The sequence below is a fragment of the Vidua macroura genome, chromosome 13, assembly GCF_024509145.1.
Source record: "Vidua macroura isolate BioBank_ID:100142 chromosome 13, ASM2450914v1, whole genome shotgun sequence".
Taxonomy (NCBI): domain Eukaryota; kingdom Metazoa; phylum Chordata; class Aves; order Passeriformes; family Viduidae; genus Vidua; species Vidua macroura.
In genome coordinates, this window is record NC_071583.1 from 4,762,330 (window position 1) to 4,776,084 (window position 13,755).

At 45.8% G+C, this 13,755-nt stretch overlaps 1 protein-coding gene across 1 annotated transcript in view; it reads right to left on the bottom strand.

Moving 5' to 3' along the window:
- Positions 1-13,252, bottom strand: part of LOC128813926 (uncharacterized) — a 33,424-nt gene extending 20,172 nt beyond the window's left edge. The window contains exons 1-4 of the mRNA XM_053989388.1: positions 13,162-13,252; positions 9,352-9,511; positions 7,610-7,701; positions 6,356-6,588 (exon numbers count right to left, since the gene is read on the bottom strand). Of these exons, the coding sequence (XP_053845363.1) occupies positions 6,356-6,588; positions 7,610-7,701; positions 9,352-9,511; positions 13,162-13,177 (501 nt within the window). The 5' untranslated portion in view covers positions 13,178-13,252. The remainder of the gene's footprint in view (positions 1-6,355; positions 6,589-7,609; positions 7,702-9,351; positions 9,512-13,161) is intronic.
- Between the last annotated feature and the right edge of the window lie 503 nt (positions 13,253-13,755).

A 13,755-nucleotide genomic window follows, 5' to 3' on the forward strand; every position in this document is an offset into this window, starting at 1 on the left:
TAAAAGAGAACTGGCTGCTATCATCTAATTGGATTTTCAGAAATGTGGCACACCTTCCCTCCAAGCAGGCTGCTGATGATAATGTATAAAAGTGTTGATGGATGACCAGATGGGAGCCTTTACAGCCTTCTCCTGTGGCAGTTAATGCACTCACTGCCCAAGAGGCTGCTATGGAATATTTCAGATTCCATCTGGGACTATTTAACTGCATCTGTGTGCGTTGCAATGAAACAACATCTCATCCACCTATCTCGGCGAGCAGAAATGCTTTCAAGTCTTTGTATTTCAAGGGAAAAGAGAAACAGTTCTGTTTTCCAGAATCCACTGTCTCCACCACGACTTTTAATGGTGCTTCTTGCATCCAGATTTCCCTTTTGTGTTTAGAGACATCGTGCACAACGAGTGATGAGCCATCCCTTGGGATGTACCAGCAAAAGCATCAACAAAGGCAACAGAATGTGAAAAACTAGTTTGGTTTGGGAGTAAGTATGGTTAATGGCTCCCAAAGAGAGATTTCAGGAGCCTTTCTGAGACAGGAGTGTGTGGATCAGACAAGGAAATCGAGGAAAGCAGATTATTGAATCTCTGAACTCATCTGTTGTGCAAACTGATGTCATTGTGAGCTTGTTAGTGGTGAGGGAATTAAGCTTGGATAGTCACATTTATCTGTGGACGCTTGATAGCACAGAAACTCTGCTGAAAGCATTCATGAGCCCACATTTAGGACACATTACACTATAATGAAAGAAGACCTTAAGGCCAAATATATGCTGGTTTATTATAAATGTAGCAGAAACTGGGACATCTGGATTTCTGGGACTCATCTTTTCATCCCACGACCAACAAGAAAATCTTGCCCTGGTTCCCTCTTGAGCCACATTGGTGGAAGGGAGCAGGAACATTTTTGCTACTGTGGAAGAGTATCTTATGTCAGGTTGCACCTCAGTCAGTTTGTCCAATGTAGATACTTCAGGAAGGGTCAGAAGATGAAAGCTGGGTGCAGGAACCCATCATGAAGAGAGATTAGAGGTCTCATTCCTCAGGGAGAAGAGCCAAAGCCAAACTGAAGTAATTATCATGACTTATCAGTACTTTCTGACTTGTAACCTTCCTGGGTGGAGGAGGTGGGGGGCAGACATTCAGAAACAGATGTGGCCATGGCTGAACATATGTTACTCCTGCTCTGTGGGATGGCTCCCTAATGAAAAAGAATCTCACTTTTATGCATTGACTTCATTAGGTCCATATGGAGCTGTGCAGCTCTCTGGATATTAGCTGGACTTCTCATTTCAGCCCTCTTTCTGTACCGCCTACCTGCTGACAGCTTATCTCTTTCTTATCTGTCTTCTGATACAGATAAACCACCTTTTAACATCACAGCATCCATCCCAGGAGGGTGCCTGGGTTGGATGTGTAATCAGTGCACACCAGGCTTGTCCTTGCACTGCCTGGGCGTGCCAGGCCATGGTTCCTAAGGCATTTCTCTTCACTGAGTCCTGAATGGCCAACCAGAAGGGTCACTTGGGCATCCAGGTACCCAGTGCCTGACACACGGAAGGAATAACCTGAGTTTCTCCTGGGACCTGCCATCATTTGAGCTTCTTGTTTCCACACCTTCATAACTGCTGCTGAGTTTTCCATATTTAGCTAGAAACAGCTCCAGGGATATAAGAGGAATCCACGAAATTCCTTGAACCAGCCTTACCTCTAGAGCAGCCTCTAAACAGCAGGATAACAGCCACAGGGAGAGGAAAGTGCTCTTTTTCCTGGAGTCCCTCGGCTAGCAAAACACAGGTCACCCAGGCAGGTAGTCACCATGGCCAGGGCACCCACTGGAGAGGGTTTCCTCACTGCCAGCACCCACTGCTGAACAAAAACAGCCAGAAAATCAAAGATCTGCTCTAACTGCAGAGCCAAGCACTGGAAAGATGGGCACAGTGGTGGAGGGGACAACTCCATGCTGTCCAGTATGGATGAGGGGGTTAAAAATGAGGGATTGACCACCCTGGCCCTCCCAGCACAGGCTGGGCCAGGCCCTGCCTGGGACCTCACAGCACTTTGGAGATGCCATTGTCCTTTGCTTGGAGAAGCAGAGCCCAAATGCCTCCAACTGTGAGGAAAGCTGAGATCCAGAAGGAAATAATCTGCCTGCAAAATATCCTGCTGAAACCAATTTCCTGAGTGTTTACAGTGCAATCCTTGCTCCTTGCTACAGAGTCATCATAGATGGTAACAGATGGCAATAAGAGTTTTAATTCAGAACAAACTTGGCTAAAATTAATGCTTTTGCTTACAGTGAGTCATTAACTTCCTTTCAGACTTAAAAAAAAAAAAAAAAAAAAGTGTAACACTGCATTCCATTGAGGAGATGTACCAAAAGTGACCATGAGAAAGGGCACAGAAGCTGATGGATACAGCAAAAGATCAGGGAGAGGACATCCCAAATAAAAACATGAATGAATCTTCTGCCAAAGCTCAGAGCAAACCTGATTGGAGTCCTGATCAGAGACAACACTCTCATAAGGCACATACAAACTCAATCAGAAAAAAAATGACTGCCCAGTTCCTTTGGTATGGATCATACAGTCAGCATATTTGTAATAAAGATGTACTCAAAAGTTATTACCTTTCCTGTGCCTTGTTCTTGACCTAAATGTAATAGCAATCCATCCTTGGGGTGCACAGAATACATGAAAAAGTACAGTTTCCTTTTAAAAACACCATTAGAATATTTTACTGTGTGTGGACATACACTCTTGTTACTCCTAAATGCTATTCTATTGAATACAGTTTATATTCACCAGCAAAGCGAAATCTCTAGGGAAGCCAGAGAGGGAATGCAATTTCTAGTAATAACAGCTCACAACAGTGAATACTATCCACTTATCCTCACAATTTCCAGCTATTTTGGACTCCTTTCTGAATTAACCTTTCATATCAAAAGGAGCAATTCTAGAGCACACTAGAGACTCCGACACAATTTCATGCATAATTTATTCACTCAGTTCAACATTAAACGCAGAGTCCTTGACTTTGTCAAGGTGGATTCTGTTGGCAGACTTCACAAGCAGCAAAACAGGAGAAATGAGATCTGCAGCTCAACCTCTTCACCTATTCTGTCTGCTAACAGGAGGGAAAAAAGAAGAAAGCAAACCCCGACATGCTTCCACAATGCCCTGCAATCAGTAGAATTGGCTGCAAACACCGTGTTATTTTTGTGTTGCATTTTCAATTTTAAAATAGAAGGATCAAAATAATGGATGGGAATCATTTCCTGATAGTTTGCATTCCCTCCAGACTCAATCCTGCATCCACTGTTCATCAAAAGTCCCCTGGGATTTGAAGGAAGCTCTTTGTGCAGGATCAGGCTCTTGCTGGCAGCAGATCCATGGCAAGGCACATTTTCCAGGCATGGCTCAACAGAGTTCAGACTTAAGGGAAGATTTCTTGGGAAATGTTTTTAAGCATGGCCCAGGACATATTGAGTAGGTGGCTAATTCCCACCAAAGACACCTGTACCTGAGACCAAACTGGAAGAAAGGCTTCCCCTAGGTCCACATTTCAAAATACTGTGCAAAATCCCTGAGGCCCTTGAGCACAGAGGGTTGTGTTGTGGTGTGAGCTCTGTGCTCTGCTGGGGACCTCACCCAGCTTGGCAGTGTCTGTCCCTCATGCATGGGGAAGGTGAGATTTTATCATTGTGCCCTCAGGTATCAAGTGAACCCTACCATGTACCTGAGCTCTCTGGCTCCTGTCTGATACTTAGCATCCCTTGACAGGTCAAAATCCCAGATGTTTTGTGCTGGCTGTGATCTGGAACAAGAGGGAGGGAAACAGGCCAACCCCACCAGTGCTGTGTGGTAACACAAGGGAGCATCAGGGGGCTTCAGAGAGCCTGGCCAAGGTGCTGCTATGGACTGCTGTGCTGCCTTTGCTCTGCCCTCTGCCCGCTCCTAGCCCTGCTGAGCCATGGATTTAGGTGAAAGAGCCAAAGCCACAGGGGTGACACAATGGCCCCACTGTCTGAGGTGCACTGGCACAGATGTGTTGCATCCTTATGGCAGCTGCTGCAAGATCTGGCAGCTTCCTTGTAAAGGCAGAAGCATTTGTGGGGGCAGCACTGGACACATCCTGCAGCACCTGGATGATACCTGAGGCTGGGATGCAGCTCCTGGGTAGACCAGTTTTACAGCAGAAAGGAGAGATCATGATCCTTCTGACAGTTTGGACATGCTGAATCACAGCTTCATGCAGCAGAGAAGGAATTCCCTGACAGCTAGTTAATCTATAGACCATATGACATTTTCTTGCTTTGAATGGGCCAGGGCAGTGAGGCAAATCCTGCTTCCAGGAGTTGTATTACTGTGAAAAAAAACAGATAAGCAGAAATATTGCCTTGCTGTACACAGCTTAGAAGCAAGATTCAGCCATCATAACCAAGCAAGAAAGCTGCATCAGACACCTTCAAAGAGTGGGTGACCAGCTCTGCCCTCTAGTTTCTACAAAGGGACAAGAATGACACCTAGGGCTGCAGACTCTGTAGGCACCAAGGACAATCCTTGCCAGAATCCAGCTCTTCTAAACCTCACTGTGCTCCTCAACAAATGTTAGCCAGCTCTGCTCTAGACCAGCCTCCCCAAAGACCATGAGGGACTGAAATGTTCTCCACCTCCTCTGTGAAGCTGAGCTGTGAGAGCCCTGCTGTGCCATCCCTCACCCATCTCCTGCCTGTCACTGCCTTGTCCTCCTGCCTTTCAGCTGCCCACGAGGCAGCAAAGGAAGTCTGCTCAGTCTCCAACCTACGCTGGTCATCTGGGAGGGAAAAGGCAGCACGCTGTCCATAGGCTGAGTCTCTTCCACATACCCAGGCATCCCATGCAGCTGCCACACTCCAGCTGGGCAAACCTCGAGAAGCCCAAAATACAAATACAAATGCGCCAGAGAGGCCACCGAATTCATTGCTTCAGCATTCACAGCCATTGTGGATTAAACCTGTAGGACAACCCTGATTGTCCTGATACTGATGACAAAAAGTCTGCCACACTGAATAGCAAAAGTTCAGAGCCCAGTGCAGAAATCCTGCACAGAAAGGTGTCCCCATGCTGGGAGCTCTCCTGCCAAACACGAGCGTCTCTGTTCCCAAAAGCTCCAAGAGGTATTTGAAGTTCTGAGCACCTGCAGAACTGGGGTCAGGATGTGCCTTCATGTTGCAATTGGAGGATATAAAATCAATTGCAACATTCTGTTTTAAGGATTTAATTTTCATGTCTTTGCTCCCTTCTTTAATCTCTACACAGCATGTACTCTGCCTGCCTCTAGATATTTTAATTCAGTCACAGTAAGTCAGTTGCACAGAATGGGCACTAGAGAGCAACAGCAATTCAATTAATTTCACACTCACTGCAGGGAGCTGGGATTTTAAATGCCGCACATTGCAGGTGATCTGTAACATTTCGGTTTTTTGTATACTTGCAAAGCTCTTTGTTTCTTTCTTATCAAACTTGGAGGTCATGAAAACCAGAGGTCAGAAAGCTCCTGGCCATTTCATTTTAGAAATAAATATGGTACCTGCTAATGCAAATAAAGTTACAATCAAGCTCACACTGACACATCCTGATTGAAAATGAAATCAGATCAAATTGATTTGTATTAATAATAGAAAGGCTTTTTAATGAACCTGGTAGGGGCACCACCTGTCTCCTGCTGGATCTGCAGCAACATCCTGGAGATCCATAAACTGGAATTAAATGTGAGCTGCCAGCAATCACAAGATTTCTCTTTCTTGGGACAAAGTCAGCAGTCAGAATAAAACAAGTACAGCTAGGGCATTATTTGTCTGAGGCTAATCATATTGCTCTGGAAGTGAGAAAGCAGAGTTTGACTCGTCTAAGAGTTTGCTATGGGGAAAAAGAGTGAGAGGTTTTGGCAGAATTACAAACTTCTCCAGGAATTTCCCAGCTCTTGTGAACATTGGAAGCAAGCTGTCCTTCTCAAAAGTTGGCTCAGCAGGGTACAGATCCATTCTTCCTGTTTGTTATATTTGGAATTAGGGACCCAAAACAAAGCCAACCCTTGTTGAGTTAAACTGCCATTGAAGCCTATCGACCTACATTGAGACCCTGTGATTCCTCTGATCAAAAAGCTGCAGGATTTTAGTTAAAAGGGAGAAAAACTGCCTTGTGTGGCAGAGCTGCCCCATTACACACTGGAAATAAGAAATAATCTCAGTGCAAGACTGTGTTCACACATTTGCAAGCAAACCAGAGCATCGTGTGGGCAGGGAATAAGACCTGCCTGAAATTCTTTAATGTGCTCTTCACAAGAACTCCCAAACTCCCTTTCCAGCTGATTTTACCTCCAAGGTGTCTGCCACTGGTCCCACTCGCATGCTTATCTTTTTGCCATCTGAGGAATAATCAAATGCTTCCTGGCTGTTCACTCCGAGATACGGCGTTTCTGCACAGGCAAAGATTTTGCCATTGTTTGGCAATTCCTCTGCAATAGCAAGGATACTGTAACCTTTAAGCTTGCCAATTAATAAAATCTTCCTGGCTCTGATCATATGGACAAACATCCTAAAAATTTGGCCTGTGGAAAGACAAGAATGAAAATTTGAAAATAAAATCATGAGAAAGACTATACTTTGTTCACAATGAAAATTAGATGTGCCTTTTAAGTGATCATTAAAAAAACCTAACCTTAAAACACTCTCAAATAAGGGTTTAACCACAGAATCTGACAAAATTTCATCTAAAAATGCAGCTAAAAGACAACAGAATAAAAGGACTGATTTTAAATGTACAACCTTTATCATCAATGCTGCTATTGTTCAAGTGCTTGTTAAATAGTGCTTGAAATATTGCATATTTTAACAATCCCCCCATATGAAAATGGCTTTGAGATGGCTCCATATTCTTTCTGGAATCCAGCATAAAAAAAAAAAAAAATCACTACATTACCTTGCATTTGCTCTTAGAGTCATTATCCCTAGACAGCACCATCATTTAAGAAATTTATCATCAGTGGTGTCCTTCGAACAATGTATTAGTGTAATAGATTATAAGAGTACTTCACTGGGATGATATATTACTCCAAAGATGAGAACATCTGGGAAGAATGAATCTGGGAATAGATTTAGTGTAATAGGCTTTATAAGAGGATACAAGCCTGGATGTTTCTACTTGTAAGGCTGCAGAGCTTGGCCACAGCCACCTCCACCACAAAAAGCATATAAACCCCCATCAGACATCCCAAACCCAAACCAGAAGCATTTTTCCATCCCTTCCCCTTCCAGGAAGTGTGATGATCTCTTTGCTGTTCACTGAGGGATTCACTTTAATTCACTGTGAATTAAAGCACTTGTGTGGGTGCATGTGAGCGAATACAAGGGCATGGAAGGCAGGGTACAGGAAAACTCGTGCCAGAGGAATATCAAAGCCCACAGGAAGCTCATATATTTCTTTAAAAGTAATTTCCCACATTTTCTGAGCATTTCCATGGCATTCATCCTCCCCTTACTCGAGACAAAGTAGAGGATGATAGCTTCAACTTCAGTGACTGACTTTGCACCAGTCTGGTGCAATTTTACCCTCTTGGCTGAACAACTTGCCATTCAAAGAGCCAGAGGCACGTGTTTCTTGCAGCCTGACTCTGCTTTCAACTCCTTCAGCATCCCCTGGGATGTGCTCAGGTGAAGTTTTTCTGGAAAAAAAAAAAAAAAAAAGACATTTCGATATTATGATAACAACCAAAATCTGAGCGTCCAGCATAAAAAGCAACAACCGAGAGGGAACTCCTGGAAAACCTTTGTCTGTGCATGACCATGAAAAATTAGCCCAGAAGCATCACAAGTATCCTAAATTCAGTCCTAAGAGAACCTAGTTTGGCAATAAGCACATCTCAGTGCTGGCAGCCACCCCACCCATAGGGGCTTGGGAAGGAGGGACCATGGGACTAAAGGAAAGAATTCCTCACTGTTCAACCCCAAATCTTTCCCATTTTCAGCTGGTCCCAGACAGGTCTCTGTCTATCTGCTGCTTTGGAGTGAATTACTCCAGTTACCCTGGCCAGGTTTTGCTCAGTTCTACAATTATTAGTTTTGTTCCAGCCAAAAATAAGGTTTCTTTGCAGAATAGAGGGAAAGATATAAAATCTAAATTTTTCTTACAAGGCAGGGGGAAAAATGTTTTTCCTCACAAAGTGCTCAGAAAAGCAGGGTGCCTCCAGATGCTATTTCACAGAAGTCAGGCCTGTGACAATGTCTCTGGATGAAGTGAGATGTTACCTATTACATAGGGAAGGCAATAGAGGACTGGAAGAAGTCTATAGCCTCCAGACAGGTTAGATTACCCTATCTGAAGAAAGTAACCACCAGAAGTGGATGGTGATCATTCTTCAGGCCAGAATTTAGAGCCATTTCAGTGGGTTTTTTCCTCCAGCTCCCCGCCTCCACTCCTCAGTAAAATGAGAAAGAATTCATAACCCGTGTCAGCCACAGTCAGATAACCCAAGACTTAAAGAGTAGAACATTTCATATAACCTCTTTTCTGCCCCTCACAAATGCTTTAACAACTTTAATAAGATAATGTATAGCTATTATTCTACAGCAAGTGTAAGTCAAACAACTATCAGCTATTATTTCAGCAACAGAGAGAAAGCTCAGCCTTCCCATAATCCACAGCCTGGAACAGTTTACACACTGTCAATTTTAGACAGAACTGGCTTTTTCCACATATCAAAATGTACACTGATTAATGGGAATTGTTTAGCAGACCCCACATGGCTGGGTAATATACTGTAGCTCAAAAAAGAATAATGAGGGTATCAGTTGGACTTCTGAATTAATGATACCTTAAATTAGTTTAATTAATTAGTTTAGTTACCAGAGTAATTTAGTTAGCAGATTAATTAATGTTTGTTGAGTGCTTGGAGATAAAAGCCACATATAAAGGCTGTTATTAGAGGGTGGATCCAGAGGTGCAGGTTTTCTTCACTCCTAATTTATCCCAGCTGGATCCAGGGGCTCACTCTTCGAGCCTTCCAGCAAGCACTGTGTGGAGGCTGGCGTTCCCCAGGATATGCTCCAACTCAGACACTGCCACAGTCAACAATCAGTTGGGAGAATATCTCCAAAAATTTACACTTAAAGCTTTTTGCTCTCACCTCCTTTCCTGCAGGCTGTGGGCTCACACACACATCCATGCACACTTTGCTACATGTTTGGGTGCACTTAAGTCTCATTCCACCTCCTGCTGCTGTCCCCAACGTTTCTGGCATGTTCTGGACAGAAAATGTGTCACACATTCATCCCATCACAGACAAAAGCACCAGGTTACAAAGGAGAATCTTTACCTCTTGGAAGTTGCCATTGCATCCAGGTAAGGGTCTAGTCCAAGAGCAACATCAAGAGCTTTTTGTAGGTAATTCCTGAGCTCTTCAGGTACACGAGAGTCACTGAGGGCTATTTCTTTGGCTTTGAGAAGGTTCTCAGCAATGTGCCCAGCCGGAGTTTCTGAAATGGAAATTAAAAGGAAGAATAATGATTTTGTAACTGCTCAATCAGTGAAGTGGAGTTTAAAGTACATAAACACAGGTGTGCTTTTTGTTTCAATACAAATTGCAGGGTTTTGATGGGCTATGAGAACAATCACAAAAACCTTTTCAGACTGAAAACATCTTATATTTCTAATAGATTTTTGCTGCATGCATTCTCCCTTTTTCCCCTCAGAGCTGATCAAGAATAAGAATGTTTCAAACACATGAATTTTGCTTTTAGAGCTCCAAGACAAACATCAAACACCAAACAACTCCATATAAACCCCGCTCTCCTCCAGGTCCGATTTTCCTTGGAGGAAACAGACTGCTTCCAAAACTGCTCTTGCCAAACCAGGCAGGAGATGCAGGCAGTGGGTGAAGCTTTGTAAAAAGAAGGATCTGTGTGTCAATGGGATGTACAAGTGTGCCCAAGCTGTGTCTGTGCCAGGGAGGCTGCTGTGCACCACACAACATGACAGTGTGGCAAAGGCTGTGGAAACATCTCCAAGAGCCAGATCACCTTGCTCTGGGAGCCAAAGCAATGCTGCCCATGGCACTGAACCTGCCCTGAGATCCCAGAAAACCCTTATGGCAGCAATCCACCATGGATCCCAGCAAGCTGTGATCCAGGGGGCGAGGCCAGGTTCTGAGGAACTCCCCCACTCCTCAAGTGTAAGAGCACGTGCTGGGTTATGAAAGCACCTGGGAGACACAGGCCAAGAGGCTGGGGTGGAGCAGATTGCCCCTGGCAGGGTTTTATTGCCTGTGATAGAAAAGCTGCAGAGAGCTACATGGAGTGAGTGAAAAAAGACATCTCTTTTACTTCTGTGGCTTTCCAATACCTGAAGGGAGCCCACAAGCAGGATGAAGAGAGACCATTTACAAGGCATGAAGTGACAGGACAAGGGGGAATGACTTCAGACAGAAGGAGGGTAGGTTTAGATTAGCTATGAGGAAGAAATTCTACTCTGAGAGGGTGATGAGACCCTGGCACAGGGTGCCCAGAGAAGCCGTGGCTGCCTCTGGATCCCTGGAAGTGTCCAAGGCCAGGCTGGACAGGGCTTGGAGCAACTGGGATAGTGAAATGTGTCCCTGCCCATGGCAGGGGGATGGAATGTGATGGGCTTTAAGATCTTGTCAAACCAGCCCATTCAGTGATTCTGTGATATGATGCCATGATTTACATCTCATGCCAATCTCTAACCATCAGGGGAAGCTTTATCTCTTCCAGCAGTTTTATAAATAATTGCAACTGCAGGAATAACCACCCCTTTTCCAAACCATGCTGGTTTGCTGACCTCAGCCTAGCTACACTTCAAGTGAGGAGAACACATACTCTTCTTGCAGCATTTTTTACATGAGGGAGCATCCCTGGGCTCCCACTGCTCAGCTGGAGAGTGCTGGAGATTAGGATCTGCTCATCCTCCCTGCCAAGCACTCTGAGGCTTTTTGCTAATTTAGGGATAAAAACATGTTTATAATCCATGTCGGCTTTTCATCATGTTCTGCTTCTGGATAAGTAACAGACAAGGACTGCCTGTCACACAAAGGGGATGAAACAAGACTTAACCCCAGCTGTTTTGTAAGCTGTGTTATAACACCAAACGTGAGAGTCAAGAGGTGCTGCGGGGAGAGGGCGCAGGCAGGGCATGCCAGGAGCAACCCTCCATCCAAGATTACACAACCTTTGCAGGGAGTGCTGCATTTTTTGCTGCTTGGTGATGCCTTGGGCCAACAGCAGAGGTCAGAATTGCCCTCATTTATGCAAGCACCAGACAAGTCAGAGCAGAGCTCAGGGCTGGCTGCCCGGCCCAAGGCTCTGAGCACTAAGGTGAGCTAAACTTTATATAACTACTTTTTTTTAAGGTTATTCCAGGAAAAAGTGCTTCATTTCGGTTTTACATAATCCCAGAAAAACTGCTGGAGTGTATTAAGCACTAAATCAGATTTCCTGATTGTGTCCCTATGGCTCTCTATATGCACAGACATCTCTTTCCATTTCCCATCTAGTTGTGCATTATCATCAATGGGAGAAAAGAAAAACAGCTCGCTCAGAGGAGGAAAATGCTGAAAATAGCTCTACCATGAAAGAAAAGGAAAGGGCTGCTTTAAGTCTCCAGCAGCTTCATAAAGAAAGATAAGGTGGCAATTCTTAAAATGCACCATTCTTGCCAGCAGAATGGTTCTCAACATCTTCCTGGGCAGGTGCTGAGAGCACAGCCCCCTTGTTTTATAACTAAGCTGAACAATAAATTGCAGCTTTGACTCTGTTTGAAATCAGGAACTTTTGATTCACATCAAAGTCAGGAGTTAGGATTGCAAGGTTGTACGTGTGGGACATCAGTGTCCCCTGAGCAGACAGGCAGTGCAGGGCCATGGAGGGACCTGCTGCTCCAGAATCTCAATTAAACTCTGCAGTTTGTGCTCAGATGGCACTTTTTAGGTGGGGAAAAGAGGAGAACACTTTACTGTTTGCAGGGGGCCGCCCTGAAGGAGGCACAGAGACAAGAAGACAGTCTGGATTTGGCAAAAACAAAGCGAAGACACAAGACCAAAAAGACCAAATCTTTAGTTCCCATTTTAGGGCTATCCTCATTTCACTTTCCAGGCTCTAGATCTGTTTTGCAGCCCCAGTAATGCCTTTCAAAAGAGCCCCCCTTCCCAGCCAGGGCAGAGCACTGAACCTGATCCACCTGAACATTTTGCTGCCAGACTGTTTGGTGCTCCTGTGCCAAGCACTTTGGCAGGAGCTGCTCGGTGCTAAGCACTTGGAAATCCAGTCTGCTAAAACCATCCCGAACAGCTCCAGCCATCATATTCACCAAGGCACCTGAGGCACTGACAACAGCTTATCCCAGCCCTCACCTCTTGCCTTAGTGTGCAAACACGTGTCCCAGCACAGGACAGCACGTCATGGCCCATGTGGGGACAGGGGTGGGTGGGCAGTGTGGCCAAAACCCGAGTGGCCATCAGACATTGCAGGGGGCATGTCCCAGCAGAGCTCAGCCTGCTCAGCCTGAGCCTCAGCATCCACAGTGCCAGAGCCTGCAGCAAAGCCAGCAGTGATGGCCTGGGACAGGCAGGAGCTTAGGGATGGAGTGGGAGCATGAAGAGAAAGAGAGGGAGGAAGCAGCCAGAGAGGGGATGCTGCTGCTCATGGCAGGAACCAGGGATCTAAACTCTGACTGAACTTCAGGGGGAAGCAAGGAAAATATACACTAGCTGATGCATTTTCTACAGGTTCTACTGCTAGAAAATAAGTTGAAAAGCTGAATCACCCCAGTGCTCCATTAGGGAGAGAAATTATGTATAAAACAAGCATGACAATCCACCAGAAATTAGTCACAACCAAAGCTCTCTTGACATTGCAAGCATCCACCACCCCACCATTCCTTTCTCGTGGGATTGTCCCACTCCCTCCACTCCTGGTTCCTGCAAACCCATCTCCTGTGCTGAGCCTCTCTCCTCTCCCTGACAAGCCCACCCTCTGCTCCTTGCTGCCAAGCCACAGAGCCTGCAGGTGCCCACTCCATGGGGAAGGTGGGGACCCAGGACTAGGGCATCACACGGCATCCCCTCCTGTCACACCACTCTCCTGGAGCTCCCCACCCCACACAGGGAGTTTACCTGAAGGGCTGTGCATGTTCCTTCTTGTCCCCTGGCCTCAGAGGATGCTGTGGTGGGTTTGCTGCCTCTGCAGAGCAGAAGGTTGGTGCTTGGGTGCCCGGTGAGGGGACAAAGTCTCCTCCCTCAATCACCAGGGCAGAGCCCCAGCCCTGGGGAGAGGCTGTGTGGGGAGGATGGCTCCGGGCTGGGGCTGCACCCGCCTGTCCCACCCAGAGCACAGGCAGCAGGTGAGATCCAACAGCATCTGACATGAAAACGGCACAACAAAAGAGCCGACTTTCAATGCCTTTGCCTTACATAAGAGTAAGTTCACGTCCTGACCTTGGGAAGCTGCTGGCTCTCAAGAAAATAATTGGCAGTTTCATAACCTTCTAGTTACATATCACAGACATGCCCCAGCTAAAGCACCAGCTATGGGGCCAAAAATGTCCCAGGACTGTGAAGCCCAGATTATCTACAAGGAGTCCTTAGCCACAAGGTCACCACTGCCCTGCACAGCCACACATTGCAGTAACCCCTGCTCTGGGGGCCAGGTCTCTGCACAGGCTGGGGCAGGTTCCAGTTGATCTGCACCCCAAGAAAGGGTCCCAGGAA